Source organism: Cardiocondyla obscurior, linkage group LG18, assembly GCF_019399895.1.
Source record: "Cardiocondyla obscurior isolate alpha-2009 linkage group LG18, Cobs3.1, whole genome shotgun sequence".
Lineage (NCBI taxonomy): Eukaryota > Metazoa > Arthropoda > Insecta > Hymenoptera > Formicidae > Cardiocondyla > Cardiocondyla obscurior.
Genome location: NC_091881.1, coordinates 3,793,263 through 3,809,183, shown reverse-complemented (window position 1 = coordinate 3,809,183; position 15,921 = coordinate 3,793,263). Strand labels below are relative to the sequence as shown.

General features: G+C 32.7%; 3 protein-coding genes and 1 long non-coding RNA gene across 6 annotated transcripts; 2 read left to right on the top strand and 2 right to left on the bottom strand.

The window, feature by feature from the left end:
* The first annotated feature begins 93 nt into the window (after positions 1-93).
* LOC139109622 (calcineurin-binding protein cabin-1) lies at positions 94-12,160 on the top strand. 2 transcript variants are annotated; one of them, XM_070668845.1, is made up of 20 exons: positions 94-221; positions 355-1,901; positions 1,986-2,147; positions 2,211-2,399; positions 2,495-2,638; positions 2,709-2,889; positions 2,973-3,091; positions 3,177-3,369; positions 3,460-3,613; positions 3,697-3,844; positions 3,970-4,737; positions 4,810-5,185; positions 5,269-5,943; positions 6,043-6,144; positions 6,218-6,491; positions 6,585-6,838; positions 8,424-8,587; positions 8,707-8,977; positions 9,312-9,452; positions 9,533-12,160. In XM_070668845.1, exons 1-20 carry the CDS (start codon positions 138-140, stop codon positions 11,351-11,353), a joined length of 7,767 nt encoding a protein of 2,588 aa, XP_070524946.1. In that variant the 5' UTR covers positions 94-137; the 3' UTR covers positions 11,354-12,160. The 2 variants fall into 2 exon arrangements, with proteins under 2 accessions (XP_070524946.1, XP_070524945.1); XM_070668844.1 differs by having other exon boundaries at positions 5,269-6,144.
* LOC139109643 (inosine-uridine preferring nucleoside hydrolase) lies at positions 6,513-8,856 on the bottom strand. Its single transcript, XM_070668880.1, has 6 exons — positions 8,718-8,856; positions 8,219-8,301; positions 7,885-8,086; positions 7,592-7,763; positions 7,262-7,500; positions 6,513-7,188 (listed from the first exon to the last, which is right to left on the bottom strand). The coding sequence occupies exons 2-6, from the start codon at positions 8,278-8,280 to the stop codon at positions 6,886-6,888; spliced, it is 978 nt and encodes a 325-aa protein (XP_070524981.1). The 5' UTR covers positions 8,281-8,301; positions 8,718-8,856; the 3' UTR covers positions 6,513-6,885.
* LOC139109640 (regucalcin) lies at positions 11,862-15,587 on the bottom strand. Of its 2 annotated transcripts, none has more exons than XM_070668875.1 (6): positions 15,428-15,587; positions 13,527-13,705; positions 13,239-13,448; positions 12,945-13,157; positions 12,695-12,807; positions 11,862-12,565 (listed from the first exon to the last, which is right to left on the bottom strand). In XM_070668875.1, exons 1-6 carry the CDS (start codon positions 15,490-15,492, stop codon positions 12,329-12,331), a joined length of 1,017 nt encoding a protein of 338 aa, XP_070524976.1. In that variant the 5' UTR covers positions 15,493-15,587; the 3' UTR covers positions 11,862-12,328. The 2 variants fall into 2 exon arrangements, with proteins under 2 accessions (XP_070524976.1, XP_070524977.1); XM_070668876.1 differs by lacking the exon at positions 15,428-15,587 and adding an exon at positions 14,151-14,286.
* Positions 13,871-15,428, top strand: LOC139109662 (uncharacterized). The gene is made up of 4 exons (XR_011546874.1): positions 13,871-14,108; positions 14,168-14,363; positions 14,438-14,602; positions 15,302-15,428. It is a non-coding gene; the product is annotated as an uncharacterized lncRNA (long non-coding RNA).
* Positions 15,588-15,921: the final 334 nt, after the last annotated feature.

The window sequence follows — 15,921 nt, the reverse complement described above, 5'->3', positions numbered from 1 at the left end:
CGGATAATGTGCAGCACTCGATCGTTATCTGGTTCATCTCGCACGACGATCTCGTCTAAATTCGAATGGCGGCGTGCTAAAAAACCGGCTGTTTTGTTGACATTTTGTACATAGTGAGTCCGTGCGAAATCGGCAGGATGATCAAGATATCGGCGCTCAACGAGGAGTCGAGCGAGGAAAGCGAGGAGGAGGACGTACCCACGATCACCAAAGAAGCGCAGGTAAGCGCGTGACTATTTTTTAACAATTTACATCAACGATTAACCTAAAAGGAGCACATAAGCTTCTCCGACGCTTTTTGTATTTCAATATTTATTTGCAATTTGTCGTGCAATAGAAAGTAATTTCTTTCAGGAACAAATAGCGCTGACCGAATACAACAGAGCCCTGGAGCTGTTGAAAGAGAATAAGCGGGAAGAAGCGCTAATTATTTTTAAGGACCTTTTGGACACCGAGCTGTTGGACGAAGTGGAGAAACCCGAAGTGCCGGATGGAAGGTCCAGACCTATGTTGTCGTTGAAGTATTCCTGCTTCAAAAATATTGGTGCTATTCACGCATCTAGCGAGAATTATGAGAAAGCTGTGGAGAATTACTGGGAAGCTGCAAATCTGGACGATGCCGATGTAACGTTGTGGCATAGGATCGGCACATTAGCTATGAAAACTTCGAATCTAGAACTAGCTTGCTCGTCATTTAAGCAAGGCCTGAAGTGTAATTTCAATCACTGGCCGTGCTTAGATAACCTAATAACTGCCTTATATGCCGTTCCTGATTATATGAACTGTCTATTGTATATTTCTATAGCATTAGAAAGGGATCCTCATTATGTGAAGGGTCTAGCTTTTCGTGACAGGATATTTAAAGATATTCCATGTATGGAAGAATGTTACAAATTGTATAATAGCGATTGGCAGTTAGACCCACCTTTGTACACTGAATATGATCATGTATTAGGCGACAAATTATTAGCAGAGGCAAAAGAAGTTTCCACAAAATGGGCGGAAGTTTGTAAAGCAGAATTCACACCAAAATCCTTGCCAGAGTTGACTTTAAGAACGCCCTTAACGAGCTGTACATGGCTGGCTCTTGGAGAAAGTCTATTAGACATGCATAAATATATCAGCGAAAACAATTTAAATTTTGTTAGTAAAATTTTATTATCGGTTCAAAAACCTGACGATAAAAATGCCGAGAGCAATGAGATGGATATTGTAGAAAGTAATGTAAATGTAATGGAAGTAGATCAACAAAATGATTCCATTGCCAATGGAGAGAATGATATTAACAAATCTATTAAAATTGAAACAGAAGATTGTGAGATGTTAGATGACAATCAAGTTTTCAATGCAGACACAGCAATGGAAATCGAAATCGAAGAAGACAAAAAATCTTGCTCAAGCGATGTGCAAATAGTCGAAGATGAGGATGTATTAAGAATGTCTGACACAGACGGTTTACAATGTGACGAACAAATTGAAACGAAAAATATGGAATCAGAGGAACAAGTGCACTCTGAAGCAGATGCAAATATCGATAAATTAGAGAGCGATAAAGTTACAGATGACATTTATATGGATAATGGAATGCCTAATGAAAAATCCAGCGATAAAGAAAGTGATAAATCAAGTGACAAAGCTTCCGAGAAAGGCACAGAAAAAACAAGCGATACGATATGTAAGACCGAGGATAAAACTCATGCCGAAAAAACCGACGGAAAAGAAGAAGGGCAGAAAGTAAAGAAAAGACGCAGAAGTGCATTATGCTTCTTGCAACAATGGGCTTGGAGTTGCAGTAGCATGAGACGATCCGCGAGAGTAAGAGGTTCAAACAGAAGAGAAGCAGAGAGGGATGATGTACAATTAGAGGAAACGCTTAGAAGATTGTTTCCTAGTACTCTATTGTATGTAATAAATAATTATATACATACAATTAATTAAAAAATGTATAATGGTTTTATTTTTATATATATTTTTTTTAATTTTAGACCTGACACAGTTAGATTGACTAAGGATGATGCTTCTAAAAACCTTGATGATTCTATGGATACCATGGATATGTATCAACTATTTGCGAATCAAGAAAATAATAAAAATGTAGAAAATCTTAAAAGTTCGGAAAGTTCAAAATCGCCTAGTCCCGATACAAGGTATTTTTGAATAATTTAATTTTTTTTTTTTATGTTAATATTAATCTAATTTTATTCACACAGTCAACCACAAAAATACTTCGGGACGGAAGCAGAGACTGCCGATGTGGATGCATTTATAAACCAACATAGCGGTAAAAGCAATTTAATGATAATTATCACGAAATTTGCAGAACTTTTATGTACGAAATGGAACCAAGAATGGCCAAAAGGAATGCCAGATATTTATCTACAAGCATATGTTTTTATGAGGTAGGTGCATAAAAATTTTAATTCCCATCAGTGGTTAATTTCTCGGAATTTTTCATGTTTTAAACAACGATAAATTAAATAAAAAATTTTTTTAGACAACATATTCCACATTTATCACCATTTGATGAAGATATGAATGACAAAGTTTTGAAATTAGATACCGAAACGACTTTATTATTTGGTGAGCTTCATACGGACAAATGGTTAGATACCAAACCGGAAACTTTGCCAAATCCAACGTAAGATACTAATTATTTTTTTAAACGATAAATAAACGCTTTTTATGTATACTTAAAATTATTATTGCAGATTAGACAAACTTGGTACAGGAATGCCAGCAGAAGAGTTAGGACATATAATATTTGCAAGTGTTAGACAGGATCTTTTAAACGAAGAAAATTTATGTACATTACTAAGAGTTTTATGGCTTAAAAGTAATATTTTTTTGTGCCAAGGTGATATAGATGTAGTAATAGAAACATTAGAACTGGTAAGAAAATTAACTAATACTAAGGAAATTAGAAATTGAAGTAATCGTTGTTATAAAATACAGAAATCTAAATTTTTTTTTAGTTACTCAACCGTCTACATGAAATGGAAAACCAAAATCTCTGTATCATGCTTTTAAATTGTAAAAATAATTCTCAAATTAGTGCCAAACTTGTAAAGAAAAAACTTAAATCGATTCAAAGGTATAAAAAATTTATTTTATTAATTTATACGTAATGAAATGCTCTATGTATTAAAGTTGACACTAAAATATAATTTTTATTATAGGGGTCAAAAATTAGGTGAAATTCAACATTTATATGAAGAAAAGAAATATGCAGAATTATCTTATATATTGCAAGATACGTTTAAATTTGCCAAACAAAGAAACAAATTATTAGGAACTAATGAAATAATTGTTGATAGGGTTCGACAATTAAACATGCTACTTGATAGTTTGTGGCAACTTCAACAATATGAAGTAATGATATTATAATCCGCGTAGAATAATAATTACATTATTGTTATATTTTTAAAACGTGTAATATTTAATAACATTAAATACTTTTAGGAATGTTATGTTTGGGCAGAAGCTTGTTTGAACGAATCATGGCAAAATTATTTGAACTCCTCTGACGAAGCTGAACAGAAAAAATGGACAAGTTCTGTTGTAACGGCACTTGAGAAATTAGAAGTTTGTACAATCGAAGCCAGTGTATTTGTTGGTAAGATCATAATTTTATTACCAGTTACAGTCGTGCAATATAATACTAGCACGCTAATTTAACATAATTAATTATAATTTTAGTCAAATATCTGTCAGAGTCGCGTTTATCGAGATTGGTACAAAATTTAGTTCACATTGTTTGTCATCAATTGGATGTACCAGAAAATGCTGTGGAAATGCCATTAGAGACTGTTCTGCCTTGGATTCTGTTACATTACATTCTGCAATAGTAAGTTTATTAAGCATTGTGCGTAAACTGAGAGACAGATATGTCATTTGCCGCGGCAAATGTAATATCTGCCTTTCAGTGTACAATGTCGTTATCATACAATATAAATACGATTTATTTAATAGCAAAGAAGATAAAGAGAGAGGAAAGGCTGAGTCTCATTATAAAAATAAATTGCATAGTGCTCATAATTCCGAATCGGATGATGAGGATGACGATATTCCACCATCTATTATGATTTTATTTATTGCACATGAATTTATTGGTAGACATTCGTGGTGCTGTTTCAACGAGGCAAAGCTTCTATTTTTCATTATGAACCTTATTATACCGCAACTTGAAACTCCTTTGTATGCTTCTATCAAGAATAGGCTTACGAAATATTTGGAACAAATATTCTTTTGTTTATACGGTCATCCAAACAGAGTGAACAAAACGCGGCCGAAACATCTCCAAGATCACGGAGTACCACAAATGGAATTGACCTGGCATGGGGCGCAATTGCTGTTCGATTTTTATAAACCGAAACAACTACCAAACTTTCAATCCCCCCGAATTCTTTCTATTAGCATGGATACAGAGATACTGCTTAAAAGAATAATCAGATTAATTCCACAAGAAAGCGATCCAAATCAAATAGTAGACGAAATGACGGCGTATATACTCGGCGGAAAAGATAAAATGCCGAGCGTGGTAAAACTTTTACCGCATGCAATTTCTACTATTTATTACTTGTTAGGTGATTTTTATTTCAAAAACAATAAATGGGAACACGCATGTCGGTATTATTTATTAGATTTGTGTTTATATCCAAAGGGATTAAATTCATGGGCAGGTTTAGCTATGGCAACGGGCAGTATAATAGAGAATTGGTTGAACAGTTATAGACCTATGTAAGTATTGTTTTCTAAATGTAATTTTTTACTTTTATATTATATTTTTAATTATATTTTTGATACTTTTAGCGGAAAGGATAAGTTTCTTAATAAGGCAAAAATGGCACAATCAAGTTATCAACATGCTATCGAACTAGCGCCTGGTCATTCTGTAATTTGGACAGAGTACGGAAATTTCGTTTATATGGTTCATTCATTCTGTTCACGATTGCTTAAACAAGAGACCGACACGTTAAGTATGGAGAGATTCGAAATTTTGGAAACGAGAAAGGAAGAGATGCTGGAGATTGCAGATCAATGTTTTGAATCTGCTAATCGGATATGTCAAACTATTGAAGAACCATCCATACAACACGATGAAAGATGGCTTTATCAATATATGCTTGGTAAAGTCGCAGAGAAAAAGAATCAAGATCCTCCTGTATTCTTGGAACATTACGCAAAGGTTAATTACTTTATTATATTTTTTTTTACTAATTATATGTTTTATTTTATTTTATATTTAATAAAAATTTTATTTAATTTTAGGCTAGTGAATTATTATATGAGAACAACGCTCAATATCCGCGTAGAATAAGTCATAAAAGCCCACAAAATTTATCTATAGAGGCCCTAGAAGTTCATTATCGTATTCATGCGAGCATATTGAAATACTTGGAACAACACGAAGGAAAACCACTAAAAAAATCATTAGGTCGGTTATTCCATTGGCATCTTAAAAACTGCTCTGAAGGACCTTTTATGAAATATCAGTCTAAACTTAACGACAAGAAAAAAGAAGAGGGTGGTGATAATGAGAAAAATATGTCGAAGGAACTCGACAGTACAGCAGATACAGATAAAAATGTAACAGTATGTCAACGCTCAAATAGTATTGAAGAGATAGAAATCGTAGATAAATCGAGTAAAATTTCTGATGTTAAGTCTGCAGAATCAGGAAAATTTGAGAATCGCAAAAGATTTCCTGAAGAACTGTCATATGACAATACGAAAAAAATAAAATTAAATAGTATTTCACATTTGCAATTAATGCAAGATGTCGTAGCCTTAATAGACGATTTAATTACTAAAGTTTGCGATGTGGTATCGCAAAAAGAGAAAACGAGTGATGATGTAATGATTATATCCAGTGATGAAAGTAATGAAACGAAGCTGCAAAAAAAGAAGCTGGAAAATAAAAATGCTGATAAAGCAAAATCGCAGGTGAAATTAGAGGAGAAAAATGTAGCAAATATATTGTCAGTTGATACTGAACGTAAGACCGATGATGTACAGGATTTAATGGATGCTCTTATGAAACAGGCAATGGAAATTAGTCAGGAAACCCAGCAATCTTCAGCAGATGACGAGGATACTAGAAGATTTGATGGCAAATGGTTGCAGAATGAAGACTTGCAATCTACTGTAAGTTCGTGATATAATTTTATATTCGAATATAAATTTTTAATTAATATGCACAATTATTTTTATTGCATAGGACAAGGAAAATAAAGATAAAATAGAAGAAAGAAGAAAAACGCAAGCAAATGCAAATGAAGAAATTACTTTAAGTAGGAGGGGCTCTCAAGAAAGTACTACAACTACACAAACCACAACTACAACTACGGAGACAAATAATTCGAGCTCTAGTAGTAGTGAGGAATCTAGCAGTAGTGACGATAGCTCTGACAGCGATAGTTCTAGCGATAGTGATAGTGAATCTGTCGACAGTGACGCGGACAAAAAGAAAAAGGATTCTGAAAGTGTAGACGGTAAAGTATAATTTTACTTGATTATTAAGAAAATAAATTTTAATACTTTAAAAAGTTATAATTTATATTTAATATTTATATTTTAAACTTTAGAAGAACAAATGCCAGAAGAAGAAGTAGCGACATTAATCGCTTATTGCTTAGCTGGATTAGAACAATGTGTATTAAGGTTTACAGAACATCATAAGTCGTTTTATAGACTTTCGCACTTTTTTTTTAATAATAAAAAGGCGAAAGATACCGTAAAATGTAAAGACCTTTTATTAGGAACATATACCTGTCAGTTTTATCCCGGACAAACTTTTCAAGGACTTTTTACCGAAAGAAGAAGCACCAACTTTTTTAATGTAAGTAATTTTATAATATATATTATTTTATAATTTATTTTAGGTTATTAAGAAAAATATTTCGACAGTAGACTCTGAAATGCAACCTTATCAAACTTTTGTATAATTTTTGCATTATGTATTTCATTATCAGAATTTATGATAGCTGAACCTCTTGCATTACCAACAAGTTCCGGAATTAAATTTGTTTCATAAGATTGCATTATTATGTCTGGCTGTAACGCAATTGCCATAGTGAAACCATCTGCTGGTTGCCAAGAATCTTGTTTTTCTAAACTCTTTTCTTCCGCTTGGTGCAAAAAATTTGCAATAGAATTATTCCAATTATTAAAAAGATTTCTGTATTCCTCCTTAAAATAGAAATTCGTGATTAATATAAAAGTTAAACGTTTATAAATATATTTGTGGATTACGATATATTACTTTTGAAATGGCATGAGAATATACTGTGTCTAATGGAAGTATAACGCTAGGTTTGTTGGTATTATTTAATACAATCCAATCACTTTCTGGATCTAGCATAAAATTAAATTCAAAACTATTTTTAGCAATGTTTGCTCCCATCATGATATGTTGCTCGGTGAAATTTAGAAAATTAGGTTCTAATGCAATTGCTGTAGCAATATTTGTTAAAGGTCCAAGAGTGATTACAGTTATTTCACCTAAAAATAAAAAAAGAACAAATTAGATATTTATAACATATTAATCGAAATTTAATAATGTTTTACTGAGCAATAAAAAAAGTAATTAAACCTGGATATCGTTTCACTAAATCTACAAGCGCTACTGAAGCATGTTTTGATCTGTCAATTTTTGCAGTTATTTCTTGAGTGAAATTAAAATCTCCAAATCCATCATTACCAAAATAACATTCATCAGTATATGAATTTATTAACGGTTTTACAGCGCCAGCATATACCGGTACCTAGAAAAATTCAACAAAAAATTATTACATACATTAGTATTCCGCGAAAGCTTTAGAAACTACAAAAAATTAGAGTATGTGTTAAAATTAAAAATATTTAACATAATCACTAAATACTCACTTTTTCATCAGCAATTGTTAAGATTTTTAATATGTTTTTTTCTGCATTTTCTAAAAGTGTGTTACCATACGTGACAGTTATAGCTAAAATCTCGATTTCACGAGCTTTATGCATAAATAAAGCCAACATTACTGCTAAAGCATCGTCTCCTCCAGGATCTGTATCTATCACTATTTTTTTTGATTTCATATTTGTCTTATTACTTTGCAAAAAATTATATTATTTTTAATATTACTTGTACGCATACGTTTATTAAAAACGTAAGATAAAATAAAAAAAAAATTTTATTGTAATATGTGTAATAGATTACAAAAAATAATTATTTAATTAATACCTGACAGTAAAACAAAGATACAGCACTATTATAATTATAGATGCAGTACGAATTATATACATTTTGTTTAACTCTGATAAAATCTGCAATTATATGTGAAATTAATGTGTCATACATAAAACTGTTGAAAGAAATATACTTTCATATTATTAATATAATAAGATACAAATATCTTTTGAAATTAATATAATAATTTGTTTTACAGGGAGTGTGGCACATTCCAGTTAACGAAATCGATAGACCTGGGAGTTTCGCTTCACATATGTCAAAATGCGTAACATTACTTATGCAGGTGTTAAAAGAAAGTAACGATAGTCGAATGTTAATGCAATTGTGTATACAACTCGGAAAAATTCCCGATTCAGACAAGTAAGATTAGTTATATTTGGAATATATTATTCATTCTTTTGTTAATAATGTCACATCTCGAAACAAAATTATGTAAGAAGAGAAAATAAATGTATATTAATAATATTTTATATGTTTAGGAAATACTTACGTGATTCCGAAAGAGAACAATTATCTCGTCAAGCTTTAACACTTTGCCAACAATCGCTCAGGAGTAGAGTTCAAACAATAGGTTCAACAAGCACTATTGATAGCGTGCATCTCATTAGAACAGACGCTAGAACACAAGTATTACTCGATGTATATGAAATATATCAACTCGTCCAGAAACATTTTCAGGGCAAGGAATCAACTATACAGACATTCGCAACGTTATTAACAGATACATACAAAATGTATATTGGAAGTAAAGTAAGTGTAGCAAATTACAGTATTCATCGCTAAAAATAGATTTTGCAAGATATTGGAGTTCATATTATTTCTGCGTATGTTCTCTATATATTCGGAGCAGTGAAAAATAGATAGCATATATTCTCTCGAGTCTTATCTCTTATCGGGTATTTTTTTTTAATTATTTTTTTTTCCTCTCGTAAACTTACACAACTCATTTTGAAATATGTTATTTGCAAAATTGTTTTTTTTTTTAATGTAAATTTTTTAAAATTATATTTATAAAATTTTTTTAATAACAATTGCAATATTTTCAAATGCTAACAATTATTATTATATGATTATTCTTTTATAGAATTTGGAAGGAAACGTCTTAGATATCGCTATTAAGTGTTGTCAACGTCAGATACAAGCAAATAAACTTGCATCTGTTAATACAGTAAAAGAGAGCAGTAACTCTTTCAGTGCGCCACCTCAGGTCGCCTCTACTATCGTGGTAAATGCATTGTCTTTTTATTACGCAATTACATTATTATTTTTAATTTTATCAAGTTAAAATCTTTAACTTTGTTACAGACGCCCGCGCCACAAATCCCGGCGAATCCAACATCTGTGCAAATGTTACAGAATCGCAAGCCACATAGAAATCTAACATCTACTGGACGTCCGAGAGGACGTCCGCCTAATGTTAACAAATATTTGCAACATCTACAACAAAGCAGTAATATGATGAGTCAGTTCGGTTCCAAAAGTAACTTTACGAACTATATGGGTGCGTCCGGTTCGAATCGTTCTATGATAAATCCTTATTTCATGAATCCATTAGTTGATGCAAACAACATGTTATCGGCCTTACTGACAAGTGGATTAAGTAGCAATATGATGGATCCTCTAACAGCTATGACATACTTAAATCAAGTAGGAAGTTATCAAGACATTCTTAGACAATATCAAAATAATTTGTCGTCATTAACTAATCTTGTTGGCGGTTTAAATAATTCTGGTACAACTATAACCGGCATCAGTAATGCTCCGACAATGAGTACATCCAGCTCTAATATCAATATTTCCAGTAACATTAATACTTCAAGCAATATCGCTAATTTAAACAATTTAAAAGGTCCTTTAGACCCTATGACAGCGTCGGTGCAACAATTACTAAGTTTAAGTAATTCTACAGTATCAACCTCGCGACCAACGCCTATGTATCATCAAACAGTGGCCAAGACGAGCACAACTATGTCATTAACGAAAGATCGCCCTAGCATATCTATAACTCCAGTTAGCACTTCGATGAACCAGCAGCCTTTACACAAAGCAAAGCAGCCCACCAAACAGCCGAGCTCGCAGACTGAACCGGTATTACCTGTCCACATTCCTAAATCGCTTCAAATATCTCCTACAAAACCGATATTGCATTCGTCTAGTACGACGACACAAGTATCTCTGCTCAAACCATCCATTATTCAGCAAGTGAAAAACAGCCCGCCGAAACAAATGAGCGCGCCGCAAATACGAGTTTCAAAGTCGTTGACGGAGCCGCAACCAGCGCACAATCCGTCGTTATCACATTCGCCTTTGAAGAATAGTAATAGTACCGTAACGACAAATCCAGTTACAGCTATGCCGCATGTTGCTCACACATCTATGGGCGCGCCGGTAATTATGAAACAACAGCAGGCATTACCCATGAATTTACCGAATGTATCACGCTCTGGAACGTCGCTGCAGCATAAATTACTGTCGAAGAAAAATTCCCAACGACCTTATCCGACGCAAGCAAACGTGCAAAGTCACTCTGTGAGAAAACCAAAATCAACGGTTAAGACGCCGACTATACCAGTGCCAATATCTGGCAATTTTCCAAATTTATTAAACACGATGCCACCGACAAGTTCCACCGCGATGGCACAACCGCCTTTTATTCCTCCCGAGTTAAGCGGATTATCGGTAAGTGCTATCGGTTCACAACCCGGTGGTATCAAGGCAACAGTTCCAAGCTCCAAATATCATAATTACAAGAAACCTATCAGCAAGCCAAAACCACCGTCTGTGACATCGACGATAGAAGTACCGAGCTCATTACCGACTTCATTTTCTACCGGTAGTTCGGTCGAGGCACTTTCGATGTTGTCACAATTACAACAGCACTCGCATTTAGAGATAATACCGCAGCAAAAACCGCCGATAAAACCTAGTATTGACTATTCGAAAACTCTCTCGTCTTCTGTGTGTATAGTGTCGCCGAAAGCTGCAGAGCCCTTGAGGCCGTCGGCCACCGCTGATTGTATGTCCATGTATGATATATCTAGAGGAAAAACCACTAATGTTTCAAACAAAAAAACACAGGATAAACTCCTTACTGATAACGTCGAAATTATAACGCTGGACGATTAAGAATCGCTCAATTATACTACGGTTTTTATTTTGCAGATTTCTTGCTTTCAAGGAATACTTGCATAGTTATTTACTCGGCACATTGTTAAATAACTCCTCACCTTGAAATAACACTTTATATTCGCACACATAGCATAGCATTTTAATTGCAAATATTTTAGTTACTTTACTGATGTAGTAACGTTGCATTTAATGTGCGTTTCATACGAACTTAGCTTCGGATTAATTAATTAAAATATAAAAATCGATTAAGAGAAATCGTTTACTGAAATCTGATTCAACGAATTATCATACGGTTAATTACTATAATGTATTAAATTTGTTTTTCTTTAAAATTTTTATTGAATGCTAGAATTATTTTTGTGATTATAGGTTTACTTTCAGCAAATAAGTATCGTAATATTAATAAATTTGAGTTATTTCTCAAATTTTTTTGTTGCAATATAAAAATAACTTTCAATTATTCTTAATTATAATTCCTTGATTGGATGATTAAAAGATATATACATATATCAAAATTTATAGTTTAATTTTTTCAGAATTATCTTGTAGTTTTATATTATTTAGTTATAAGACTTAAATTACACGTACTACAGTTTTCATTAATTAAAAATGTAATTAAATTAATTTATTATTATATTCATAAATAAAAGAACGCATTGCTGTTTTTTTTTTACTAATTCTATTAAGACATTGTATAAGAAAACGTTATTTTTCTATCGTGTATGTACTTTATAACAATCTTTTTCCTACGTGTATAATAATCTAATGTAATTAGCTTCAATAAACTTAAACGTTTTCTAACAATTGCATGTGTAATTTGCTTCCAATATTTATAAAATTTAACTTTAAAAAATTCCGTATAGTATAAAAAAAATTTATTTAATAACAAAATTTAAAAATATATGTATTATGATATAAAGAATGCAGACGATGCATTCTCAAATCTTACTTTTAATTAATATCTTTTATTTGTTAATTCATCATCACAAATGAATTTGAGAGAATTCCACGAACTTCTAAGCCTTTCACCGCGAAAACAGCACCGGCGTCTGGAGTCTCTTGCAGTTGTTTAGCAGTTAAATTAAAACCTGACGTAGTTACATACAAAATATCTAGAAGCGGACCACCGAACGTGACACTAGTTACGTTTTCAGCTGGAATTTTAATTTTCCTTATTACTTTTTTTGTTTTTGGATTTACCTGAATGACCTGAAATCAAAAAGTTTATAAATTATGAAAATTTAATAATTATGATTCTATTGCAGGTAATATTTCAAGTTATATATTTTAGAAACGGAAGTTATTTATATTAAATTAAAATATTACGATTATACGCACATGGTGACCACCAAATAATGCTATCCAAAGATTGCCTTGTGTATCTATAGTCATTCCATCAGGTAATCCTGTGAGATCGGTATCGTCAAGATCGAACACAATCCTTTTGTTAGCTGAAACAAAAGCATACAATTCTATGTTCCGTTTTTAAATCTTGTGCTTCACGATTATTTTAATTTTTAGCTATGTATGTATATGTATATTACATTTTTGGCACATTCTTGTCATTTTAAACATAATAAAATCTTACAGATTTCTCCTGTATTCGGATTGTAATCGTACGCAACAACTTTGCGTGTAGGTGAATCAATATAATAAAAGGTGTCATCTTCAATATTCCATGCTAATCCATTACTTATTGAAACAGGCGATATTTCCACCTCAGGTTTACGAGTGTCGTCAACACGATACAACGTTCCTTGATTAGGAGGTGCCTGTCCATTGACTTCTAAACCCATGGTACCTGTGTATAAAAAATATTAGTCATTAAAGGTGAACAAATTAATTTTATCTACTTTAAATCACGGTAACGTTTTCAATTTACCGAGCCAAAATCTTCCACTTGAGTCCACCTTTCCATCATTAATTCTTGTTTTAGATTGAGCAGAATCGAGCGAACACAACACTTTCGTCGGTACTTCCGACTGATCGCTCTCTCCGTTCCATGTAACAAGAACAAGATTTTTTCCCACACCTGCTACTAATTCGTCAGTTGAATCATCTACAGGTATAACAACTCCAACAGTCCCGTTTGCTGAAAGAGAAAATGATAAAACGTTTTGCGAACGTCCTTATATACGCATATGCTCAATGGAAATAATAATTGTCCTACCTATATATGCATTGGTTACAACACCTGTTGCAGTATCTAGTCTGCGTATATACTGATTATTTATATCAACAAAATATAATTTTTGAATACGATGATCCCAATGGGGGCCTTCTGAAAGACCATAAGCAGGCGTCACCTTTTCAACAGTCACATTTGTACTGCTGCAACTTTCAACCTGCCTGTAAATAAAATAAATTTGCATTATACTTGTAAAGCCAAAAAAAAAATTATTAATAATTATCAATACCCAAATGCACTGTACTAATTAAAAGATAGTTATTTCTATTAATTATGGAGTTAGTTGTTTGCGCTCCGACTATTTCGAGTAGAACAGCTGTTTGTCGAACGTGGAGAGTGTAAGTGCAGATAGTTTCAAAAGAAAGCGAGAAACGAAGAATAAGAAAAAGAAAGGAAGATTGCAAAAGAGCTCGAGACGAGAAAAAGAAAAGACAATTGCCTGCTTCTTCACGCGCTGCGTGCACAGCACACTTTTTACACTTATCTGCTTTTTTAATCTTCGCATTCGTCACGTTTTCACTCGTGAGAAAGAGACGCGGAAAAACAAGACAGACAGATGTATCGGTATTAAAAATTCCACAATACAATTGCGTAACGGATATTTACGTCGACATTATTTCCAGAGAAGTGGTCGTGCCAGACCGGCTGCGATGCGAATTTGTTGACGAGGAAACGACGTTGGATTGTCGCAGCAAACGACAGCAAATACCTCGAAGGGAACGAGATGTAAATAGATTAAATACGCCTGGGGATGTATAATCAAGTTCAATTGCTCTGAATAACCCACGATCGTTCCAGTGGCAAACAACACTGTGGAACGTAAGATATGATGACGGTATATAAATGACGCGATAAAGTTGTAGTTAGATAAAACCACGTATTTTCGTTTACAGTCAAAGGGTTATCGAGCACGCGTTATTTTGCCTGGTTCGTGCGAGGGAAAGGTCCAACTTTCGAAGATTAATTCGATAAATTCGGAAGGCTCGTTCGATGAGTTAACACTTGCAGCTTATCTTCAAAGAGTAGAGAATCACCGTAACTTGATTCAGCTCGGAAAAGTTAGTTCCGTTTATTTATTCATGGTATAACAATCGAGCGATATTGAATAAGGAACTTGCACAAGCGCACAAGAGTGATGAATGAAGAATATTTACCGAAAATAGAAACGTTAGATTATAAGCATATATTTATATACGTATATGGTTTTAATTCGGCTTCCGGAATCAAAAATATATACTGTTTTAATTCGGCGGCTGAAATAAAGTTAAGTATGTACGTATATAATTTTATTTCGGCCTCCGGAATCAAAAATATATACTGTTTTAATTCGGCGGCTAAAATAAAGCTAAGTATATACGTATATAATTTTATTTCGGCCTCCGGAATCAAAAATATATACTGTTTTAATTCGGCGGTTGAAATAAAGCTAATATATACGTATATAATTTTATTTCGGCCTCCGGAATCAAAAATATAAACTGTTTTAATTCGGCGGCTGAAATAAAGCTAAGTATATACGAATATAATTTTATTTCGGCCTCTGGAATTAAAAATACATATTACGTGAAATTCACTTACGTATTATACATATCACCTTGTTAAAATTATGCAAGAATTAATTTTTTTTTAATATAAAAAGTAACGTTTTTTCGATTGCTACAATGTTTAAAAATAATTTATTTATAAAATGTTTTTTTATATGTAAAAAAAGTGTTACTTCAAGTATTTATACATATATAAATATTTTAATATTACAGATTTATTAGAGAGATCAAGAAGGAATATTGTATAATACACAGCGTGTCAAAACTAACTTTATCATCATCATCGTGCGTACGTGGTACTTCATTGATCTGTGAATACAATAATATCCTTTCACTTACTTGCAAATGATGAGGGCAACGAGAACGCACACCCAGTATAGGTATTTACAAATTGTCCTTCTCATGATGTAGCAGTGCTCGATTGGAAAGGAATGTTCTTTCAGGATAGGCTGAAAAGAGCGAGTAAAATCTAAACGCACTGCTTCTTTTATATATAAGCGCTCCTACCTTCACCGGTTCGGTCGAAATATATGGAGGAGTTTCGTGTTTTGCCACAATTCATCACATTAAAGTGACATAAAGCGAAAAATTTTGCACAAGTTAATATTTTTCACGGAATTTTATATTTTTACCTGCATTTAATGTGCCTATTATATATGCGTCTTAGCAGAAGTAGTATTTATTGCTTGTACATAAATATATGAAACACAGTTTTGGCATTTAAAATAATGATAGTAGATAATATTTTACTGTATTATTATTATACATAAGTAAAACCCAAGTATAGCATTAAATGTAATGATGATAGATGGTGGAAATTAAATACTTTGTTG